The sequence below is a fragment of the Lutra lutra genome, chromosome 10 (genome assembly GCF_902655055.1).
Source record: "Lutra lutra chromosome 10, mLutLut1.2, whole genome shotgun sequence".
NCBI classification, from domain to species: Eukaryota; Metazoa; Chordata; class Mammalia; order Carnivora; family Mustelidae; genus Lutra; species Lutra lutra.
The window spans coordinates 102,976,918-103,002,203 of record NC_062287.1 but is presented as its reverse complement, the minus strand read 5'-3'; the positions used below and the strand labels follow the sequence as shown (position 1 = coordinate 103,002,203).

The window sequence follows — 25,286 nt, the reverse complement described above, 5'->3', positions numbered from 1 at the left end:
TTCTTTCATTTTTTCTTTTCCTACCCCACCAAACCACCCACATTGCATCTCCACTTCCTCATATCAGGGAGATCATATGATAGTTGTCTTTCTCCGATTGACTTATTTTGCTAAGCATGATACCCTCTAGTTCCATCCACGTCTCGCAAATGGCAAGATTTCATTTCTTTTGATGGATATTGGGGAGGGTATGTGCTATGGTGAGTGCTGTGAAGTGTGTAAACCTGGCAATTCGCAGACCTGTACCCCTGGGGATAAAAATATATGTTTATAAAGCTGTAAAAAAAAAAAAAAAGAAAAAAGAAAGGATGAATACCCAAGTTTTGTAGCAACATGGACGGGACTGGAAGAGATTATGCTGAGTGAAATAAGTCAAGCAGAGAGAGTCAATTATCATATGGTTTCACTTATTTGTGGAGCATAACAAATATCATGGAGGATATAGGGAGATGGGGAGGAGAAGGGAGTTGAGGGAAATTGGAAGGGGAGGTGAACCATGAGAGACTATGGACTCTGAAAAACGATCTGAGAATTTTGAAGGGGTGGGGGGGGAGGTTGGGGGCACCAGGTGGTGGGTATTGTAGAGGGCACGGATTGCATGGAGCACTGGGTGTGGTGCAAAAATAATGAATACTGTTATGCTGAAAAAATAAAGAATTAAAAAAAAAAAAAAGATTAGCTTTCTCCTCCTCTGGAATTCCGCTGTTCTCCTTGGTGAGTGAAGTTGGTCTTGGCTCGGTTTGTTGTTGATTTTCTGTGGGAGAGGCCTGTTGTCGTGATTCTCAAGTTTCTTTGCCGGGGGCAGAATTGCCCCACCCTTATCAGGGACCAGGCTAAGTAATCTGCTCGGATTTGCTTTTGGGAGCTTTTGTTCCCTGAACACTTTCCGTAGAGTTCTGGAGGATGGGAATGATAATGGTGGCTTCCCAATCTCTGGCCCAGAGGAGCTTAGAGCTCGGGGTCCCTCTCCTCAGTGCGCCCTCAGAGAAAAGCTCCCAATCACTCCCATCTCCTGGGCCTCTGGTTGTGCTTGGAGAAAAGCGCTTGGTTGCTTCCGTCTCCCTGGCCTCCAGCTGCATGGTTGGAGAAAAGTGCTTAGTCACTCTGTCTCCCTGGCCTCCGGCTGTGCTCCGAGCTCACCCAGCCTGTGCTCGATTCAAGGTAATTCCAAGCTGAGAGCTCACTCCTCAGCTTTGTCGCTGTAGCTGGCTTTGCCGCTCTAATACCTGTGAGCTCTGTGATACTCAGACACCCCCGGTCCTTCTGTGACCCCACAGGACCTGGGGTTACCCTGACCCCACGTGGGCTTCCCCGCAGTTTAGCCTCTGGAGCGATGTCCCTCAGTAGAGCATACTTTTAAAAATCCTGATTTAGTGCTCTGTTGCTCCGCCGCTTGCCGGGAGCCGTCCCCTCCCCCCACAGTCTATCTTCCCATCGCTTTGGATTCACTTCTCCGCAGGTCCTACCTTTCAGAAAGTGATGAATTTTCTGTTTCTAGAATTGTTGCTCTTCTTCTCTTTGATTTCCCATTGGATTTGTAGGTGTTCCCAAAGGTTAGATAAGCTATCTAGCTGATCTCCTCTACGTGATGTCATCTTAGCCTGCTACTTCTCTGCCATCTTGACTCCTCCCCTATCCAAACATTCTTGAGCAGGATAGTCTTTAGCTTCCAAGTGTTTAGAAAAAATGGGCAGAAAACATGAACAGACACTTCTCCAAAGAACTCATACAGATGGCCAGCAGACATATGAAAGAATGTTCATCATCATTAGCCATCGGGAAATTCAAATAAAAATCACATTGAGATACCACCTAACACCCGTTAGAATGGCAAAGATTAATAAGACAGGAAACAGTAAATATTGGAGAGGATGTGGAGAAGGGGGAACCCTCTTACACTGTTGGTGGGAATGCAGTTGGTGCAGCCACTTTGGGAAACAGTGTGCAGATTCCTCAAAAAATTAAAAGGAGAGCTACCCTATGACCCTGAAATTGCACTACTGGGTATTTACCCCAAAGATACAGAGGTAATGAAAAGAAGGGCCATATGTACCCCAATACCCTGTACATAGCAGCAATGTCCACAATCGCCAAACTGTGAAAAGAGCTGAGATGCCCTTCAAGAGATGAATGGATCAAGAAGATGTGGTCCATATATACAATGGAATATTACTCGGCCATCAGAAACGATGAATACCCAACTCTTGTATCAACCTGGACTGGACTAGAGAATTATGTTGAGTGAAATAAGTCAACCAGAGTAAGTCAATTATCATATGGTTTCACTTACTTGTGGAACATAAGGAATAACATGAAGGACATTAGGAGGATGAAAGGAAAAATGAATTGGGGGAAATTGGAGGGGGAGATGAACCATGAGAGACTGCGCACTCTGAGAAACAAACTGAGGGTTTTAGAAGGAGGGAGTTGGGGGGAATGGGTCCACCTGGTGGTGGGTATTAAGGAGAGCATGTGTTGCATGGAGCAGTGGGTGTGGTACATATACAGTGAATTTTGGAACACTGAGAAAATTAAAATTTTTTTAAAAATCGAAGAGCTTTACTGCAAGTGATTGATCAGAAATGTGACTTCTTTTCACCGAACTGATTGATTATGTTGGTGTGTTGGGGGGTGTTGTGCATGAGAGTTTATGTTTTCAAAATATTTTCATTGACTCCAACTCACCTTGGATAAAATTGTGGAGAAGTTATATTGGCCACACTTTAGGAGTCAACAGAAAGACTTCCAAGTTCAGAAAACATTATTGAAATGAAATAAGATAATTTTAGTTTTGTCTCCAAAAGTGGGTGAAAGCACCATTTGTTCACCATGTATTTGTTCAGTAGCACAAATATTCGTATACAAGGTGCTTATCAGTAATAGTGAAACATGTCCACTAGACCGTGCACTGTATGGAGATTCATCAACTCAGAGTGCCTGGTGGTGGTGGCCCAAGAAAAGGGGCATCAGCCATTTACACTCCAGCTGACTCGGAGGTAACAGAGTTACACCAGTCAGAAATAAATACAGTCACTGACTAACAATATTCTTGAGCCTTGGCTTAGAGACCATCTGATTTAGAAAATAATTTATGTGAAGAGCTTCTTGTTATTTCCGTATTACTTTGCTGTATTTTTCCTTCACAGAGAGGAACGATAATGGGGATGATAATTGCCAACATTTATTGAGCCCTTACTGTTTTAAGTGTGTTATGTCAATCAGTCCTTGCAGCAACCTTCTGAGGTGGTAAGTATTCTTAGCACTGTTTATAGATGAGACAACTGAGGCACGGGTGGTAAATAAATTGCTAAGGGTGACACAGACAGTAGGTAAAAGCCTACTGTTTTCTCTGTGATTCTCTCTCCCTTTCATTTCCCCATCTCCTCTCCTTTTCTGTTTTACACTGTGCTTACTTTTAACGATTAATGATCTTAATAGCTTTTGTTTCTGTAAATGTAGGAGTTGTTGAAAATTGATCAAACACGGAGAGGCTTAAAGAATTAAACCAGAATCATACCATTCAGTACTTCAGTCATTTTTAATTGTTTCCTGTGTTTCTATGTGTGTGTGTGTGTGAAAGAGAGAGAGACAGAGATACTAAAAGAAGGAGATATTTTATAAAGCAAAAAAAAATAAATAATAATTTCTGGAAGGTAGAATCATTTTGTACCCTCATCAGTAGTAAATATGAGTGCCCCATTCCCTGATTTATGCCTTTTATACTGAAGGCATTACTACATTGTCTTTTTTAGGCATTGTGACTTATTTTTCCCTTGTGAATTGTATTTCAAAAGTATTTTACTTAAGTGGGTTTTTCTCACCTAACCAAATTTTAAATTGTCATATTTTACTCTTATAATTTCTGGTTTGGTGTTGTATTCCAGACATTTTTCCACATACTAAGATTATATAAATGCATATCAAAATTGATCCTTTTCTATCACTTTGAGATACTAATTTTATCATATTTAAATTCTTAACTGATATTTAAATTTTCCTAAAATATCTATAAAGTCTTTTGACACATGCCTATTTTCTTTTTCTTTTTTTTTAAAAAATGTTTTACTTATTTATTTGACAGAGAGAGGGAGAGAGATCACAATTAGGCAGAGAGGCAGGCAGAGACAGAGAGGGAAGCAGACTCCCCACTGAGCAAAGAGCCCAATTCTGGATGTGATCCCAGGAACTGAGATCATGGCCTGAGCTGAAGGCAGAAGCTTAACCAACTGAGCCACCCAGGTGCCCATGACACATGTCTATTTTCATAGGAATAGTGAATGATCAGTGTTCACAATACTTTTTAACTTTTGAAAGTTCATGTCTTTTTAATTATTAATATTTTTTCAAAAATTTCATAGCTGTTCTCATTGATGTACTCTTTCATCTGAAGGAACGACAGGCAGTTATGGAGCATAGGCCATAGCTGCAATCTACGATGAATCTGTTAATGAGCTCTAACATGATGACTGTATCAATAAGACATATGACATATCGCTATGTCATACTTGGTAATTACAATTATTTACTTTTCCTATGCATCAGGGTCCATCATAGTCTGATACGGGTTGTCAGTTAATCAACTGTACTCAAACTCAAGCAAACTAAATAAAAAATTGTTTGTGCTTTGTGTCTTCATGGCCCCAGATGGTTTGATATGCTTCTACATGAGGTCTGAATCTACATCTGCCTAGAGGTAATGATTCCTCACTGTCTACAAGCTTAGTGATGCCCCAGGAAATTCCTCAGATTAACCCATACAACTACAGCACTGTTGATGTTCCTAACCATGGATACAGCTGTCATTCATGGTTATCTGTAAGCAAACCATGATAATAATAGCCAACACCTATTGAACAATTACTGTGTACAGAATTGTATCCTGAGCATCTCCATGAATTTTCTTGTAACTGTCATAGTAATTTCATAGTCCAGGGGCTCTTAATTTTATCATTTCCTTTTGAGTAAATCAATCTTAGTGTGTTTAAGCTACTGGGAGAAGCTCATAAAGCAAGAGGTTATCAGACAAAACTCCAAACTCTGAACAATTAGCCACCATCCCATGTGTTTCTCAAGTAGTAAAGTACCCTAAAATTAAAAAAATGTTGGGGTCAATAGTGAGCTGTACTGCCTTCCCTTTGATATATGTAGTATGAAGACTTCCCTAAGAAGACTAGTTCCATAACTTTTTTTTTGCTAACATTTTTTTTAATTTTCAGCATAATGGTATTCATTATTTTTGCACCACACCCAGTGCTCCATGCAATCTGTGCCCTCTCTAATACCCACCACATGGTTCCCCCAACATCCCACCCCCCCTCCCCTTCAAAACCCTCAGATTGTTTTTCAGAGTCATAGTCTCTCTTTACCTCCCCTTCCAATTTCCCCCAAATCCCTTCTCCTCTCTAACTCCCCTTGTCCTCCATGTTGTTAGGCTCCACAAATAAGTGAAACCATATGATAATTGACTCTCTCTGCTTGACTTATTTCACTCAGCATAATCTCTTCCAGTCCCATCTGTGTTGCTACAAAAGTTGGGTATTCATCCTTTCTGATGCAGGCATAATACTCCATAGTGTATATGGACCACATCTTCCTTATCCATTTGTCCGTTGAAGGGCATCTTGGTTCTTTCCACAGTTTGGCGACTGTGGCCATTGCTGCTATAAACATTGGGGTACAGATGGCCCTTCTTTTCACTACATCTCTATCTTTGGGATAAATACCTAGTAGTGCAATGGCAGGGTCATAGGGAAGCTCTATATTTAATTTCTTGAGGAATCTCCACACTGTTCTCCAAAGTGGCTGCACCAAGTTGCATTCCCACCAACAGTGTAAAAGGGTTCCCCTTCCTCCACATCCCCTCCAACACATGTTGTTTCCTGTCTTGCTAATTTTGGCCATTCTAACAGGTGTAAGGTGATATCTCAATGTGGTTTTAATTTGAATCTCCCTGATGGCTAGTGATGATGAACATTTTTTCATGTGTCTGATAGCCATTTGTATGTCTTCATTGGAGAAGTGTCTGTTCATATCTTCTGCCCATTTTTTGATATGATTATCCGTTTTGTGTGTGTTGAGTTTGAGGAGTTCTTTATAGATCCTGGATATCAACCTTTTGTCTGTACTGTCATTTGCAAATATCTTCTCCATAACTATATTGGGCATGTATACTCTGCCTCAAGAAAATATTATCAGAGTGATAAGTTATGATATAGTTTTCCAGGCCAACTAGAAGATGATATATTAACTGGATTCATATAAAAATTATGAAATTATTACAATGAGGGTAACTACTTTTCATAAGGATAAAAGAGGAAATTTCAAAACATTATCTAGGTGGCCATGTGGGTCTGAAGGGCTATCTCAGTTTTAATCTAGAGCAATTCTACTTACAGTCTTGTAAAGCAGTGATTATATAATGAATTATCAAAGGTTTTAAAAAACATCTAATGAATGGTCTCTGTAATAATCACTTCACTTATATTATTTTAGTTCTCCAATTCAAACATATCTCTTTAATTTCATAAGACTATGAAATAATTTAGAACATGAAGCACTTTTTTCTTTTTTTATTTTGAATTCTATTAAGCAACATATAATACATCATTATTTTGACACTTTTAAAATCGCTCTTCTTAATAATTTGAGATGAAGAGCTGGGTCTTTTCATCAGAACAGTGAGATATTGGTTCTTTCCCAGCACTCCGTGGAGGGAAAAAACAGCTCATATGGGAAGTGTAATACTGTCATCTCAACTGAGTCGGCTGTGCATTCTCTTCTCTCATTCCTGATTTTAGAAGCAGCAAGCCAATGATTGTGGGAGTAAATATGACACAGATCACCTATTTCATCCTTTTGGGATTCTCTGATTTTCCCAGAATCCTAGCAGTGCTCTTTGTTGTATTCCTGCTGATCTACATTTTGACTCTGACTTGGAACCTGTGCCTCATCATCTTAATAAGGATGGACTCTCACCTCCACACACCCATGTACTTCTTCCTCAGTAATCTGTCATTCATAGATATCTGCTATGTGACCTCTATAGCTCCCAAGATGCTCTCCAACTTTTTCCAAGAGCAGCAGACCATCACCTTTGGGGGTTGTGTTGTTCAGTACTTTGTCTTTTCAACCATGGCACTGAGTGAGTCTTGTCTCATGACAGCCATGGCTTATGACCGATATAGTGCCATTTGCAATCCACTTCTCTATTCATCCATCATGTCACCCACCCTCTGTATTTGGATGGTGCTGGGATCCTATTTGGCTGGACTCTCTGCTTCTATATCCCAGTTGTGTGCCATGTTTCAGCTCCACTTTTGTGGGCCTAATGTCATCAAGCACTTCTTCTGTGACATACCCCAACTGATAATGCTGTCCTGCACTGATACTTACTTTGTGCGACTGTTGATTGCTATATTAGCAATGTTCTTTGGGATAATAAATGCCCTCATTATCATGATATCCTATGGCTATATTGTCATCTCCATCGTGAAGATCACTTCAGCCAAAGGCAGGTCCAAGGCTTTCAACACTTGTGCTTCTCATCTGACAGCGGTTTCCCTCTTCTATACTTCAACTGTCTATGTCTATTTGAGTTCCAGCTCTGGCGGTTCCTCCAGTTTTGACAGATTTGCATCAGTATTCTACACTGTGGTTATTCCGATGTTGAATCCCTTGATTTACAGTCTGAGGAACAAGGAAATCAAAGATGCCTTGAAGAGGTTACAAAACAAGAGATGGTTCTGCTGAGGTTCTGTCCAGATTTGTCCTTTCAGAAACCTTAACCCCCAGTAACATGCACAGGGATGAACTCTAACAAAATTCATACTGCCTTTGGGTAAAGAAAGGTTAATTTGACACAGATAATATGCCAAATGGAGTTACAGCTGACTTGATTCCACACAAGCACAATACCTTCAAGTCCTGGAGGTTCGTACTTTCACCCTACATGAGGAGCGGCCTCATCATTATTAGTAATCTGCATGTGGGACACCTGGTTGGTTCAGTCGGTTAGGCATCTGCCTTCTGCTCAGGTTAGAATCCCAGGGTTCTGTGATTGAGCCCTGCTGAGCAGGGAGCCTGCATCTCCTTCTCCCTCTATCCCTTGTTCTCCTTGTGTTCTCTCTCTCTCTCTCAAATAAATAAATAAAATCTTAAAAATAATGTGCAAGCATTTGTAAAATGTTAAGTTTTAAAAACTTGTACTTCTCTTTACTTTGGAGATTGAGCCCTGTTGAATCTCAGACCTCTGACTGTAAAGGTGTGATACCAGACAGAGGCCCCCAGGAGTGTCGAGACCTTGTCTCCCGAAAATTTTGATGCAGCATAATCCAGACATGAGGGTGATTGAGGTTTGTTCTGTATATCAGACCTTAATGGGAATAAAAAGATAGAGGTGACGTGTCTTTGAATAGAAACAAAACTATACAATTGCCCTGGTTGTGTCTCCTGGGAAGAACAGTTTGAGCTGGGTAATGTTTGTCTGAGGCCTCTTTTCACCTTAACCATCTAGTAAATTTAGTCACATCCCAGTCTTCACCCGCTGTAATCTAAGAAAGCAGGAGGTGATTTGAAGCATACAGAGGAATGGAATGAAGGATGCGTTTCCTTCAGTACCATTTATTTTATGAGTCTAATGACTTGTTTCTTGTTTCTAGTGTTCAGTAGGGATTTCTTTTTTTTTTTTTTTTCACATCTTAATTTTATTTTATTTTTTTCAGTGTTCCAGGGTTCATTGTTTATGCACTGCACCCGGTGCTCCATGCAATACGTGCCCTTCTTAATACCCACTACCAGGCTCACCCATCACCTCTCCCGCTTCCCTTCCAAAACCCTCAGTTTGTTTCTCAGAGTCCAGTCTCTGGTTTCTTCTCCTGCTCTGATTTTCTTATCAACATGGATGAGACTTGGAGGAGATTATGCTGAATGGAATAAGTCAAGCAGAGAAAGTCAATTATCATATGGTTTCACTTGCTTGCGGAGAATAAGGAATAACATGGAGGACATCAGGGGGGATTTCTGATAGAAGATGATGTTCAAAATCCATATCCCAGCCAATAGCTTTTTCTGACATTGTGGGATTCAAATTTCTCTCTCATTGAGTCAGGAAACTTTACCCTGACATAGCTGGTATTTCACACACTCAAATCATTTCTAATATTTCAGACATCTGTTCATGTTTGGTGTGCGGAGACTTGTGTGAAAAATCATTGTAATAATGGTTACTGAGGGATACCTGCATGGCTCAGTTGGCTAACTGTCTACTTTCAACTCAGGTCATGATCTCAGAGTCGTGGGATTGAGCCCCCCATCAGACTCTGCTCAGTGTGGAATCTGCTTCTCTTTCTCACTCCTGTGCTTTCTCCCTCTCAAAAATACATAAAAATACTTAAAAAATAATAGAGTTAACGAATATTAAATATTGCAAACTAAGAACAAATATGGAAAGCTAGTATACTTCTTTGTTGTCTTTGTTCAACATTTTATGTCATAGAGATCTATGGTTTTGTATGGGGTGATCTAATTATTGGAGTAGATAGTTAGACTTATGCTAATGCTGATATTTTCTGGGAAGCCTTAGGAGACAGAGAGGAACAAGATTGTGTGATAGGCAGGGTTTTTAACTCTGGACAGTTTTTCTGTCTAAAGTAGAACATAATACTTTTGGTCCTTGTGATCTGTTTGAAATGTGGAACAAGAAGTGTATCAACACTGACTGTTGACAACCAGGTTCCTCAGACTTGAACCAACTGATATAAAACAGATGTCATTACAATTACATATTATCCTTGGAGATTCACTGGGTTCCTAATGTGTTTTGGGGGGCAGCATCTTAACTCTGGTAAGTCACATAATTCTTCCATTTAGTTAAGGACTATAATTGAAGAGGTATTGGAAGCTTTGCCAAATTTTTCACAAGTTTACAGTTGGACAGGATTCAGAGTAGGAGAATCACTGAACCTCTGAGAGGGAATGTGAAGGATTATCCCATGCCAAGGAAGTAGTAGTGTAGTATGAATAAAGGAATGTGCCCTCCTCCCCCCTGCAGGTTCAGGTATGTTCTTTGAAGCATTGTTCTTTCAAAATATGCAAGAATGAATGAGACGTCTTAAAAAGGAACCATATGCGTTTCCATAGGAGAAGCACCTCTGTGAGGAATGTAACAAAGTGTTATTGATTATGGTCATTATGCTATGCATTAGATTGCCAGATTTTATTGTTGTGTATATGGCTACCCAGTTTTTCCAAAACCATTTGTTAAAGAGACTATTCTTTCCCCGCTGAGTATTGTTGGTTCCCTTTTTAAATATCAGTTGACGTATAGGGGGGAGTTTATTTTTGGACTTATTGTATTCTTTTGGTCTATGTGCCTTTTTATGTCAGACCCATACTGTTTTGTCTAGTATAGCTTTGTTGTATACTTTGAAATCAAGAGTGTGATGCCTTTACTTTTGTTCTTTCTTAAGATGATGGTGGCTTAGGTCTTTTGAAGTTTGATGTAGATTTTTTTATTGTTTTTTTCTATTCTGGTGAAAATATGTCATTGGAAAAAAAAAGTAAATATGTCATTGGAATTCTTTTATTTGAATTCAATTATCCCAGGTGTAGTACATCAGTAGTTTTTGATATAAGGTTCAATGAGTCATTAGTTGAGTATATCACCCAGTGCTCATCATATCACATGCTCTCTTTAATATCCATCACCCAGTTACCCCAAATCCACACCCATCTTCTTTTCTACAACAATAAGTTTGTTTCCTAGAGTCAAGAGTCTTACAGGGTTTTTCTCCCTCTCTGATTTCTTCACACTCAGTTTTCCCCACCATCCCCATTGTGCCCTCTACTATACCTTGTGTTCCACATATGAGTGGAACCAGATGACAACTGTGTTTCTCTGACTGACTTATTTCACTTAGCATATAATACCCTCCAGCTCCATACATGTCAGTGCAGATCGTGGGTATTCATCGTTTCTGATGGCTGAGTAGTATTCTATTGTATATATATGCCACATCTTCTTTTTCCATTCATCCATTGAAGGACATCTTGGTTCTTTTGACAGTGTGACTATTGTGGACATTGCTGCAATGAACATTGGAATGCCTGTGTTCCTTCTATTCACTACATCTGTATCTTTGGGGCAAATACCCAGTAGTGAATTGCTGGGCTGTAGGGTAGCTCTATTTTTAATGTCTTAAGGAATCTCCATAATGTTTTCCAGAATGGCTGTACCAGCTTACATTCCCACCAGCAGTGTTAAGAGGGTTCCCCTTTCTCCATATCCTCCTCAACACCCGTTGTTTCCTGACTTGTTAATTTTATCCATTCTGACTGGTATGAGGTGGTATCTCATTGTGGTTTTGATTTTTAATTCCCTGATGCTGAGCGATATAAAGCATTTTTGCACGTGTCTGTTGGCTATTTGTATGCCTTATTTGTAGAAATGGCTGTTCATGTCTTCTGCCCATTTGTTGACTGGATTATTTGTTTATTTGGATAATGAGTTTGAGAAATTCTTTACAGATCTTGATTATCAGCACTTTATCTGCAATGTCATCTGCAAATATCTTCTCCCATTCCCTGCAGCTTAGTTTTGTTGACTGTTCCTTTGCTCTATAGAAGCTCTTGATCTTGATGAAGTCCCAATAGTTCATTTTTGCTTTTGTTTCCCTTGCCTTGGAGACGTGTCCAGCAAGAAAGAAGTTGCTATGGGTGAGGTCAAAGAGGCTGCAGCCAAGGTTGAAAACAGTGCTGCCTATGTTCTCCTCTAGGATTTTGATGGATTCCTGTCCCAAATGAATGTCCTTCATCCATTTTGAGTTTATCTTCATGTATCGTGTAATAGAATGGTCCAGTTTCATTCTTCTACATTAGCTGTCCAATTTTACCAGCACCATTTATTGAAGAGACTGTCTTTTTTCCATTGGATATTCTTTCCTGCTTTGTTAAAGATTAGTTGGCCATAGAACTGAGGGTCCATATCTGGGTTTTCTATTCTGTTCCATTGATCCAAGTCTTTGTTTCTGTGCCAGTACTTTACTGTCCTGATGGTCAGAGCCTTGTAATATAGTTTAGAGTCTAGCATTGTCATCTCACCTGCTTTGGTTTTCTTTTTTTTTAATCACTTTTTAAAATTTATTTCAGCATAACAGTAATCATTGTTTTTGCACCACACCCAGTTCTCCATGCAGACCGTGCCCTCTCTAATACCCACCACCTGGTTACCCCAACCTCCCACCCCCCCACCTCTTCAAACCCTTCAGATTGTTTTTCAGAGTCCACAGTCTCCCATTGCTCATCTCCCCTTCCAATTTCCCCAAATGCCTTCTCCTAACTCCCCATGTCCTCCATGCTATTTGTTATGCTCCACAAATAAGTGAAACCATATGATAATTGACTCTCTCTGCTTGACTTATTTCACTCAGCATAATGTCTTCCAGTCCCATCTGTGTTGCTACAAAAGTTGGGTATTCATCCTTTCTGATGCAGGCATAATACTCCATAGTGTATATGGACCACATCTTCCTTATCCATTCGTCCGTTGAAGGGCATCTTGGTTCTTTCCACAGTTTGGCAACCGTGGCCATTGCTGCTATAAACATTGGGGTACAGATGGCCCTTGTTTTCACTATATCTGTATCTTTGGGGTAAATACCCAGTAGTGCAATTGCACAGTCATAGGGAATTCTTTTTCAACATTCATCTAGATACTTGGGGTCTTTTCTGGTTCTGTACAAATTTTAGGATTATTTGTTCCAGCTCTGTGAAAAATGTTGATAGAATTTTATTTGGGATTGCATTGAATGTATAGATTCCTCTGGGTAGCATAGACATTTCAGCAATATTTATTCTTCCAATCCATTTGCATGAAATGTATTTCCATTTTTTTGTGTCTTCCTCAATTTCTTTCATAAGTGTTCTGTAATTTTTGGAGTATAGATCCTTTGCCACTAAACTTACACCTAAAGAAGCTGGAGAGAGGACAGTAAAAAAGCCTAAATGAAGCAGGAGAAGAGAAATTGTGATATAACACATTAACAAAATGAATGGTAAAAATATGATCGTTCCAATAGATGCAGAAAAAGCATTTGATGGAATTCCACATGCAGACATGATAAAAAAAAAACTGTCGACAAAGTTGGCATAGACAGAATGCATCTCCACATAAGGCCAAATTAAACAATCTCAGTGTTAACATTTTACTCAGGGGTGAAAAACTGAATGCTTTCCCTCTAAAATCCAGAAGAGGACAAACATGCTCCCTCTCACCACATTTATCCTACATAACACTAGAGGTACTTCCCAGAGTGATTAGGCAATAAAAATGAGTAAAATGCATTGAAGTAGGAAAAGATGATGTAAAATTGTCACTCTTTGTAGAATACATGATAATGTATATAGAAAACCCTAAAGACTTTACCAAAAATCTGTTAGAACTAATAAAAAATTTAGTAAAGTTATAGGACAAAAATCAATACAGAAAAACCTGTGACATTTCAATATGGTAATAATCAACTAGCAGGAGAAGAAATTAGGAAAGCAATCTCATTTACAATTGTATCAAGTAATGTAAAATACTTAGGAGTGAATTTAACCAAGGAAGTGAAAGACCTGTATAAGACAATGATAAAAGAAATTGAAGAAGACACAAATAAATGGGAAGATACGTAGTCTTATGGATTGGAAGAATTAATATTGTTAAAATGTCCATACTTTCCAAAGCCATCTGCAGATTAAATGCAATCCCTATCAACATTCCAGTAGCGTTCTTCATAGATTTAGAACAAACAATTCTAAAACTTGTATGGAACCACAAGAGATCCTGAATAGCCAAAGCAATCTTAGGTGGAACGACAGAGCTGGAAGCATTATGCTCTCTGATTTAAATGATACTAACAAGCTATAACAATCAAAAGAGTATGACATTGGCACAAAAACAGATACACTTATCAATGGAATTGAGAGCCCAGAGAAAAAGGTCACACATTTATGGACAATTAGTTTACAACAAAGACCCTAAAGAATACAGTGGAAAAGTAAAGCAGTCTCTTCCATAAATGGTGCTGGTAAAACCGGACAGCATCATGCAAAAAGTGGACCTCAACCACTATCTTACACCATACACAAAAATTAAGTCAAAATGGGTAAAAGACTTGAATGTAAGTCCTGAAACCATAAAATTCCTAGAAGGAAACATAGGCAGCAAGCTCCTTGACATCAGACTTAGCAGATGTGTTTGTGGATCTAATGCCAAAGGCAAGGGAAACAAAAGCAAAAACAAACAAATGAGAATACATCAAATTTAAAAGCTGTGAAGGAAAAACAGTGAGGGAAACCAGCATCAAAATGAAAGGCAACTCACTGAGTGGCAGAAGTATTTGCAAGTGGTATATATATTTTTTATTTTTATTTCTTTTTTAAAATTTTTTTAGTGTTCCAAAATTCACTGTTTATGCACCACGCCCAGTGCTCCATGCCATATATGCCCTCCATAATACCCACCACCAGTCTCACCCAACATCCCACCCCTCTTCCCTCCAAAACCCTCAGTTTGTTTCTCAGCGTCCAGTCTCTCCTGGTTTGTCTCCCCCTCCAATTTCCCCCAACTCTCTTCTCTCCTCCATCTTCCCATGTAATCCATGTTATTCCTTATGCTCCACAGATAAGCAAAACCATATGATATCTGACTCCCTCTACTTGACTTATTTCACTCAGCATAATCTCTTCCAGTCCCGTCCATGTTGATACAAAAGTTGGGCACCTGGTATATCTGACAAGAGGTTAATATCCAAAATATATAAAGAACTCACACAATACAACAAACAAGCCAAACAATCCAATTAAAACAATGGCAGAAGTGAATAGACCTATTTCCAATGAAGACATATGGCTAACAGACAGATGAAGATATGCTCGACATCCTTATTCTTCAAGGAAATGCAAGTCAGAAGAATAATGAGATAGCACCTTATAGCAGTCAGAATAGCTAGTATCAAAAAGATAAGAAACAATAAATATTGGAGAGAAATGTCGAGAAAAGGAAACACTTGCGCAGAGTTGGTGGGAACATAAGCTGGTTCAGCCAATTTGGAATATGTTGTGGAGGTTCCTTAACAAATTAGGAGTAGATCTACCATATGATCCACATATTCTACTTCTTGGCATTTATCCAAAGAAATGACAAATGAGAATTCAAAAGATATATGCCCTTTTATGTTAACTGCAGCATTATTTACCATAGCCAACACTGGGAAACAACCTTAGTGTCCATCAGTAGGATGAATGGATAAAAGGATGTGGGAGCATCTGGGTGGCTCAGTTGGTTGGATGTCTGACGCTTGATTTTGTCTCAAGTCATGATGTCAGGTTCGTGTGATCAAGCTCTGTGTTGGGCTTCATGCTCAGTATGGAGTCTGCTTGGGATTCTCTCTCTCCTTCTCCCTCTAACCCTCCTTGCTTACATGCACTCTCTCTCAAATAAATAAATGAAATCTTCAATTTGAAAGAAGGTAGTGGTATATATATATATATATATATATATATATATATATATGAATACTACTTAGTATTAGTATATATCTTAGTATTAATTATATATATAATTATATATATCTTATATATATAAGATATAAATATATCTTAGATATAATTAGCATTATATCTTAGTATATAATAGAATACTACTTAGTATAATAGAATACTACTAGTATTCTATTATAGTAGTATTCTATTTCATATATATATAGATAGATATAATAGAATACTACTTGGCTATAAAGGAGAATGAAAATTTGCCATTTGTGACAATATGCATGGACCTTTGAGATATTACGCAATATGAAATAAGACAGATGGAAAAGAACAATTATTACATCATTTCCCTTATATTTGGAATCTAAAGACTCAAGATAAACAAGCAAGAATAATAATACAAAAATAAACTCATAGATACAGAGAACAACTGATGGTTATCAGAGAGGAAGGAGGTTGCAGACTGGGTAAAATGGTGAAGGGGGTCGATTATATGGTGATGACTGGTAACTAGATTTTGGTGGTGATCACTTTGTAGTCTATATAGATGTTGCTTATAATGTACACCTGAAACTTCTATAATGTCATCAATTTCTTGGCAGAACAGGCCTGGATCATACTGCTAGGTGTCTTCCCAGAGAATGTGTAAGGCCTCACATAGCTAGCTTCACAACATATGAAGTGTGTCATGGTGTTTTTAGGGTATAGAAACTGAGTCCCTGATCTGAGCTTCCTAGGGATTCTAGGACCTTGAGTTGATCAGGAGCAGAGGATCCAGGTGACTTGGGAGTTCCATGAAGACACAAGAGTCCAGCTAAGAGAATTTCAAGAAACTTTTAAAAAGAGATTTTTCCCATTCAAGAGTTTATGGACTAATTTCATACATACTACAGTAATATTTCTACAGTACTTTATACTTCACATAGTTACATCACTTAGATTTGATTTTTTTCTGTTACCATATGAAGATGGTAGGTGAGAAATTGTATTGCAGGTATTACAGATAGAACCTTTGGGCACAGAGAGGTCTGCCACATTCTTCCCACTGTCACAAGAACTCATTTGAATCTCACAAACTGTGATTTATGGAACATACATGATTCTTTCTGACCAGAAACATGTCCTCTGTTGTGTGGTCATGGTGCTCACATTCTGTACTTTTGGTGTTATACCTTAAAACTACCTTAAGAGCCTGCTCAGTTTAAGGATTCAATTATTCCAGTTCTTAGGAGGGATATATAACTAGTAACCTATCAGCAAGAGTTAAATAATTCATTCCCCACCCACTCCTTTCTTCCTAAAGTGAGAATTGTTGAAGTAGATCAAACAAAAAATGGACCTTACCTAAAACATCTTTGTATTCCTGATAACTGGCAGGGTCGCTGACTTTCATTTTCAAAACTTTAGAAACAAGCAAGCAAAAATGTTTGTGGGAATGATATAGGTAGATATTTTTAGTGAAGGATCAGTAATGCAGCATAACATCTTGGAAAGATCTCCAAAACATACATAGAAATTACACTGACCATTAATAGAAGGCGTGTTTGTACCACACCCCCTGGTAAGTCCTTTATAAGCATTATCCAGTTTCATTCTCTCTACAAAGACCTCCTCTATGAAGTTGCTACTACTCTCAGTCCCATTTTATGACAATTCTGAGGTGATAATCCTGAGGCTGGGAGAGGTAAATTTGTGCATGGTCACACAGTCACAAAGTGAGTTAATTGATATCAATTGTTTGGTATCAGTTTGCTTGATAACAATGAGTCAGGTTGTACCATGATAAGTCATGGCTCTGTCATGGATTAGTTTTACTGTTTTCCTGATTGCCTCGATTTCCTTGCTTACCCATAGGGATTAATGCCATGTCTTCCTCACAGGCTGCCGTGATGATTGGCTGTGGTCAGATAGTTGAGAAAATGTACAGATTTATATATCTGAAATGAAAGTGCTTTGTCCATAGGGAAATGCTCACATTTCTAATTTATTTTTTTTTAAAGATTTTATTTATTTATTTGACAGAGAGAGAGATCACAAGTAGGCAGAGAGGCAGGCAGAGAGAGAGGGGGAAGCAGGCTCCCCACCAAGCAGAGAGCCCGATGCGGGGCTCGATCCAAGGACCCTGAGATCATGACCTGAGCCGAAGGCAGAGGTTTAACCCACTGAGCCACCCAGGTGCCCCCATTTCTAATTTATTTTAATTAAGGTATTTCACCAGTTAGTATTTTACCAGTGTCATCTTTTTTTTTAAAGATTTTATTTATTTATTTGACAGAGAGAGATCACAAGCAGGCAGAGAGGCAGGCAGAGAGAGAGGAGGAAGCAGGCTCCCTGCTGAGCAGAGAGCCCAATGCGGGGCTCAATCCCAGGACCCTGAGATCACGACCTGAGCCAAAGGCAATGGCTTAACCCACTGAGCCACCCAGGCGCCCCTTACCAGTGTCATCTTGAGCAAATCTTTTAGCTGCTCTGGCTTTAGGTTCCTCGCCTGGTAATAGATAGTATCAGACTGAATGATTCCTAGCTTCTTCCCAGCTCTACTGACTCTTCAGTGTCTTACAGAAATTCTATAGTCATATGGACATGATTGGACTATTGGGGAAGTGGGGATTGGATCCAACAAGGGACATGGCAAAATGGGACATGAAATTAGCAGGGACAGAATCTCCATGACAACCGTGACTCCAGAGAACAAGTATCTAGAGGGTTTTCTCCCTCTAATTGTCTTTTATCCTATTATCTCTGCCCTTAACAATAACACATTTAAAAGGCTCTCCAGTTGTTGGCATCTCTCTTACTCAGAGTGGACAGCCTCTTTCGTGGCCAAAAGGTCCCATCTTGGAGAGCAATAGAATTCACCCAGAAAATTCCTTTGGAAAAGAAAAAAGCAATTTCAGCCTTTGGCAAGACTTATGTCTTCTTGTGGAATCTCAGTCGAGGTGACAGGGCAAGCTTTGGTGAGAACAGTGGATTCTGTGCTGTCTTAATAGCCACGTGATTCTTCTAGTAGGAGCTGTAGTGGAGCAAGTCTTATTTTCCTCAGTTTCTCCCATTCTTCACCACTTCCTCACTCCCATACCTCTACTGTGGGCTCTTCCTAGGTTCTCTTTTTCCTTCCCAACTTCTCTGACCTTCATTGAAAAGAAGATTTAGATTAATCTCTAATCTAAAATTTCAGGGATTATTCAGGGATTATTATGAGGGATGAATATTGAGTTCCAGGTCTGCAGTATCTTAAGGGTGTGATATTGAGCTCTGTCACCTTCTGTTTTTTTTTTCTTTTTCACATGTAAAATGGGGGTTAATGGGATTATTTAGAAACTAAGGAGACAATGTTTATAAAAGCTAGCAAATTTTAGAATTTAATAATTGAGCACTGAGTTAAAAATAACACTTTACTGACATTCAGGGAAATTTCCAAGATCCCATATTCTCATCTAGATTTTCCAACTTTATCCATCCCAAGGATGTGGGAATTTTCTTTTAAGGAGTCTGTTGTTATAATAATATTAATTAATTTGATTTCCATGTTAATATAGAGCTTTGATTGATCATTTCTGAGTAGCAAAAGACAAGCTGGTTAGTAAATAATTATCTAACAAAGTACTCATGTACATTACACTGACTTTTGGAAATACTTCACATAGCTCTCTGTGGTCATCTTTGGAGCCCCTGCAGGTCTGGGGGCACTGGTGTGGGTAACACAGATATCAGAGATGCCTCACTTCAAGGCATTGCTGGTCTGTCTCTTTTAAACTTTCTTTCTTTTTTTTTTTTTTTTAACTTACATTGTTCTACTTCATTGCAACATCTTAGTTATCTTTACCTGATTTTGTACTCTGCACAACCTTAGGAACTGGCCATGTCCTCAGTAGTCAGAACTGGGAAGGTTTTGTTTAGCTAGATGCACATAGTAAAATCTCCAATTAATATTTACATCAGTCACCATTCCTTTAACTTGTCTTGGGAAATGGTGGACACATGCAAAAACTTAACCAAAAAGTGAATTTTCCCCCTTTTCCTATAGCTTACCAAAGTTTGAGAAGATACATTTTGTCATGAATTAGTAGAACAATCCACAATTCCTGATCTTTTTGGGAATGATGAGTCACAGTAAATACTTTTACCTCTGGTTGCTCTGTCATCAGAATGTGATAAGAAAGTGAAGAATTTTACTGCAAGTGATTGATCAGAAGCTTCACTTCTTTTCACTGAATGATTATGTTGGTGTACTGGGGGATGTTGTGCATGAGAGTTTCTGTTTTCAGAATATTTTCTTTGACTCCAATTCATCCTGGATAAAATGTGGAGAAGTTTTATATTGGCCACACTTTAGGAGTCAACAGAAAGATTTCCAAGTTCATAAAGTATAACTGAAATGAAGAAGATAATTTTAGTTTTGCTTCCAAAAGTGGGTAAAAGCACCATTTGTTCACAGTGTATTTGTTCAGTAACACAAATATTCATATACAAGGTGCTTATCGGTATTAGTGAAACATGTCCATTAGACCATGCGCTGTACGGAGCTTCATCAGCTCAGAGTGCCTGGTGGTGGTGGCCCATGAAAAGCGGCATCAGCCGTTTACACTCCAGCTGACTGGGAGATAACAGAGTAATACCAGACAGAAATAAATACAATTATTGACTAATGATATTCTTGAGTCTTGACTTAGAGACCATCTAATTTAGAAAATAATTTATGTGAAGAGCTCCTTGATATTTCAGTGTTAGTTTGCTTTATTTTTCTTTCACAGAGAAGAATGATAATGGAGATGATAGTTGCTAACATTTATTGAGCCCTTACTGTTTTAAGCACTTTGTCAATCAGTCCCTGCAGCAACCCTCTGAGGTAGTGAGTACTATTAGTGCCATTTATAGATGAGGCAACTGAGGCACAGAGGGGTTAATAACTTGCTAAGGGTGACACAGCCAGTAGGTAAAAGCCAGGAAATTCTGAAAGTCTGTTTTCTCTGTCCTTCTCTCTCCCTTTCATTTCCGTGTCCCCTCTCCCTTTCTGTCTTACTCTGTGCTTACTTTTAAGGATTTATATTTAATAATAGCTTTAGATCCTGTAAATATATGGGTTGTTGGAAATAATTGATCAAACATGGAGAGGTTTAAAGAAGGAAACCAGAATCATATGATTCATTACTTCAGGCAGTTTTATTTGTTTCCTGTGTTTGTATGTGTGGGTGAGAGAGAGACAGGGACAGAGACAGAGATACTGAGAGACAGAGATGTTATATAAAGCAAAATTATTTTACTTTCTGGAAGGTAGAATCATTTTGTACCCTCATCATTAGCAAATATGAGTGCCCTATCCCATGATTTATGCCTTTTATATTAAAGGAATTACTACATTATCTTTTTTGTGCTTTGTAACTATTTTCCCCTAATCAATTCTATTTTAACTTGTGGAGATTCCATAAGAAATTAAAAATAGAGCTTCCCTATGACCCTGCAATTGCACTGCTGGGTATTTCCCCCAAAGGTACAGATGTAGTGAAAAGAAGGGCCATCTGTACCCCAATGTTCATAGCAGTAGTGGCCACAGTCACCAAACTGTGGAAAGAACCAAGGTGCCCTTCAACAGATGAATGGATAAAGAAGATGTGGTCCATATACACTATGGAGTATTATGCCTGCATCAGAAAGGATGAATACCCAACTTTGTATCAACATGGACGGGACTGGAAGGGATTATGCTGAGTGAGATAAGTCAAGCAGAGAGAGTCAATTATCATATGGTTTCACTTATCTGTGGAGCATAACAAATAACATGGAGGACATGGGGAGATGGAGAGGAGAAGGCAGTTGGGGGAAATTGGAAGGGGAGGTGAACCACAAGAGACTGTGGACTCTGAGAAACCAACTGAGGGTTTTGGAGGGGAGGGGAGTGGGTGGCTGGATGAACCTGATGGTGGGTATTATGGAGGGCACATACTGCATGGAGCACTGAGTGTGATACATCAACAGTGAATTCTGGAACACTGAAAAGAAATAAAAAAAATGCCTGGAGAAGGGCGCCTCAGTCACTCAGTTGACGAAACATCCAATTCTTGATTTCAGCCCAGGTCTTGATCTCGGGCTTGTGGGTTCAGTCCCATAATTGGGTTCCATACTGGTTATGGAGCCTACTTAAAAAATAATCTGGACAAATAAACACTAAAATGCTTAAAAAAAAGAAGTATTTTCCTTAAGTGGATTGTTGTCACATAACCGAGTTTTAAATTGTTACATTTTTCTTTTACAGTTTCTGTTTCTGATATTATGTTTCACACATTTTGCCACCACCAAGATTACAGAAATGCATATCAAAAATTTATCCTTTGCTTATCAATTTAAAATACTAATTTTTATCATGTTTATATTCTTACTTATATTTAAATTTTTCTAAAATATGTATAAAGTCTTTTGACACATGTCTATTTTCATAGGAATAGTGAATGATCAATGTTCCTAATACTTTTTAATATTTGAAAGTTCATGTCTTTTTAATTATTCATATTTTTTCAAAAATTTCTTAGCTGTTCTCATTGATTTACTCCTTCATAACAAGGAAGGACAGCCAGTTATGGAGCATAGGCCATAGTTGCAATCTGTTATGAATCTGTTAGTGAGCTTTAACTGTATGACTCTATCAATGAAATATAACATATACCTATGTGATACTTGGTAATTAAAAATACTTATTTTTCCTTTTCATCAGGGTCATTATAGTTTGATGCTAGTTGTCAGTTGACCAAGTGTATTCAAACTCAAACAAACTAAATAGAAAATTGTTTATGTGCTTTGTGTCTTCATGGCCCCAGATGGTTTGATTTGTTTCTACATGAGGTCTGAATCTACATCTGCCTAGAGGTAATGATTCCTCACTGTCTACAAGTTTGTGATGCCCAGGAAATCCCTCAAATTAACCCATACAACTGTAACACTGTTGATATTTCTAACCATGGGTACAGCTGTCATTCATGGTTATCTGTAAGCAAACCATGATAATAATAGCCAACACCTATTGAACTATTACTCTGTACAGAATTGTGTGCTGAGCATCTCCATGAATTTTCTTGTAACTGTCCTAGTAATCTTATTATCTAGGGGCTCTTAATGTTCTCACTTCATTTTGAGTAAATCAATGTTACTGTGTTTAAGCTATCGGGACAAGTTCATAAAGAGGGTACCAGACAAAACTCCAAAGTCTGAACATTTAGCCACCATACCATGTTGTTTCTCAAGTAGTAAAGTACCCTAATATTGAAAAAATTTTGGGGTCAATACTGATCTCTACCGCCTTCACATTGGTATACTTAGTATAAAAACTTCCCTAAGAAGACTTGTTCCATAACTTTATTGGGTACATATACTGTGCCTCAAGAAAATATTATCAGAGTGATAAGTTATGATATAGTTTTCCAGGGCAGTTAGAAGAAGATATATTAACTATATTCATATAAAAATTATACTGAGTGAAATAAGTCAAGCAGAGAGAGTCAATTATCATATGGCTTCACTTATTTGTGGAGCATAACAAATAGCATGCAGGACAAGGGGAGTTAGAGAGGAGAAGGGAGTTGAGGGAAATTGGAGGGGGAGGTGAACCATGAGAGACTGTGGACTCTGAAAAACAATCTGAGGGTTTTGAAGGGGCAGTGGGTGGGAGGTTGGGGGAGCCAGGTGGTGGGTATTGGAGAGGGCACGGATTGCATGGAGCACTGGGTATGGTGCAAAAACAATGAATACTGTTATGCTGAAAATAAATTTTAAAAAAAGTTTGTGAAATTATTACAAAGAGAGTAAATAACTTTTCCTAAAGATAAAAAAGGAAATTTCAAAACATTAACTAGATGGCCATGTGGGCCTGAAGGGCTATCTGTTTTAATCTAGAGTGATTCCACTTATGTTCTAGTAAAACAGTGGTTATATAGTGAATTATCAAAGGTTTAAAAAATTTTGATGAATGATCTCTGTAATATTCACAACATTTGCATTATTTTGCTTCTTAGTCAAATTCAAGCATATCTCTTTAATTTTCATGAAACTTCATGAAATATTTGAGAACCTGAAGCACTTCCTTTTTAAATTTAATTCTATTAGCCAACATATAGTACATCATTATTTCGAAGCACTTTTAAAAACACACTTCTTGACAATTTGAGATGAAGAGCTGGGTCTTTTCATTAGGACAGTGAAACATTGGTTCTTTCCCAGCACTCCTTGGAGGGAAAAAACAGCACATATGGGAAGTGTAATACTGTCATCTCACCTGAGTCAACAGTGCATTCTCTTCTCCCTTTCCTGATTTTAGAAGCAGCAAGCCAATGATTGCGGGAGGAAATATGACACAGATCACCTATTTCATCCTTTTAGGATTCTCTGATTTTCCCAGAATCCTAGCAGTGCTCTTTGTTGTATTCCTACTGATCTACGTTTTGACTCTGACTTGGAACCTGTGCCTCATCATCTTAATAAGGATGGACTCTCACCTCCACACACCCATGTACTTCTTCCTCAGTAATCTGTCATTCATAGATATCTGCTATGTGACCTCTATAGCTCCCAAGATGCTCTCCAACTTTTTCCAAGAGCAGCAGACCATCACCTTTGGGGGTTGTGTTGTTCAGTACTTTGTCTTTTCAACCATGGCACTGAGTGAGTCTTGTCTCATGACAGCCATGGCTTATGACCGATATAGTGCCATTTGCAATCCACTTCTCTATTCATCCATCATGTCACCCACCCTCTGTATTCGGATGGTGCTGGGATCCTATTTGGCTGGACTCTCTGCTTCTATATCCCAGTTGTGTACCATGTTTCAGCTCCACTTTTGTGGGCCTAATGTCATCAAGCACTTCTTCTGTGACATACCCCAACTGATAATGCTGTCCTGCACTGATACTTACTTTGTGCGACTGTTGATTGCTATATTAGCAATGTTCTTTGGGATAATAAATGCCCTCATTATCATGATATCCTATGGCTATATTGTCATCTCCATCATGAAGATCACTTCAGCTAAAGGCAGGTCCAAGGCTTTCAACACTTGTGCTTCTCATCTGACAGCAGTTTCCCTCTTCTATACTTCAAGTATCTCTGTCTATTTGAGTTCCAGCTCTGGTGGTTCCTCCAGTTTTGACAGATTTGCATCGGTATTCTACACTGTAGCCATTCCCATGTTGAATCCCTTGATTTACAGTCTGAGGAACAAGGAAATCAAAGATGCCTTGAAGAGGTTACAAAACAAGAGATGGTTCTGCTGAGATTCTGTCCAGATTTGTCCTCTCAGAAACCTTAATCCCCAGTAACATGCACAGGTATGAACTCTAACAAAATTCATACTGCGTTTGGATAAACAAAGGTTAATTCAGGACAGGTAATATGCCAAATGGACTGAGAGCTGACTTGATTCCACACAAGCACAATACATTTAAGTCTAGGAGGTTCACACTTTCACCCTACATGAGGAGTGGCCTCATCATTTATTAGTAATCTGCAAGTGGGGTACCTGGGCGTCTCAGTCGGTTAAGCATCTGCCTTCTGCTCAGGTTAGGATCCCAGGGTCCTGGGACTGAGTCCCATGTCAGGTGTTTCTGCTCAGTAGGGACCTGAATCTCCCTCTCCCTCTGTACCTCCTCCTGCTTATGCTCTCTCTCTCTCTCTCTCAAGTAAATAAATAAAATCTTTAAAATAATCCACATGTATTTGAAAAATGTTGAAGTTTAGAAACACATTACTTCTCTTTGCTTCAGAAATTGAGC

At 38.7% G+C, this 25,286-nt stretch overlaps 2 protein-coding genes across 2 annotated transcripts; both read left to right on the top strand.

The window, feature by feature from the left end:
* The first annotated feature begins 6,810 nt into the window (after window positions 1–6,810).
* On the top strand, window positions 6,811–7,749 carry LOC125079515 (olfactory receptor 5AN1-like). The gene has a single exon (XM_047693189.1). It carries the CDS (start codon window positions 6,811–6,813, stop codon window positions 7,747–7,749), a length of 939 nt encoding a protein of 312 aa, XP_047549145.1.
* A 16,100-nt stretch (window positions 7,750–23,849) lies between these two features.
* LOC125079539 (olfactory receptor 5AN1-like) lies at window positions 23,850–24,788 on the top strand. The gene has a single exon (XM_047693218.1). It carries the CDS (start codon window positions 23,850–23,852, stop codon window positions 24,786–24,788), a length of 939 nt encoding a protein of 312 aa, XP_047549174.1.
* Window positions 24,789–25,286: the final 498 nt, after the last annotated feature.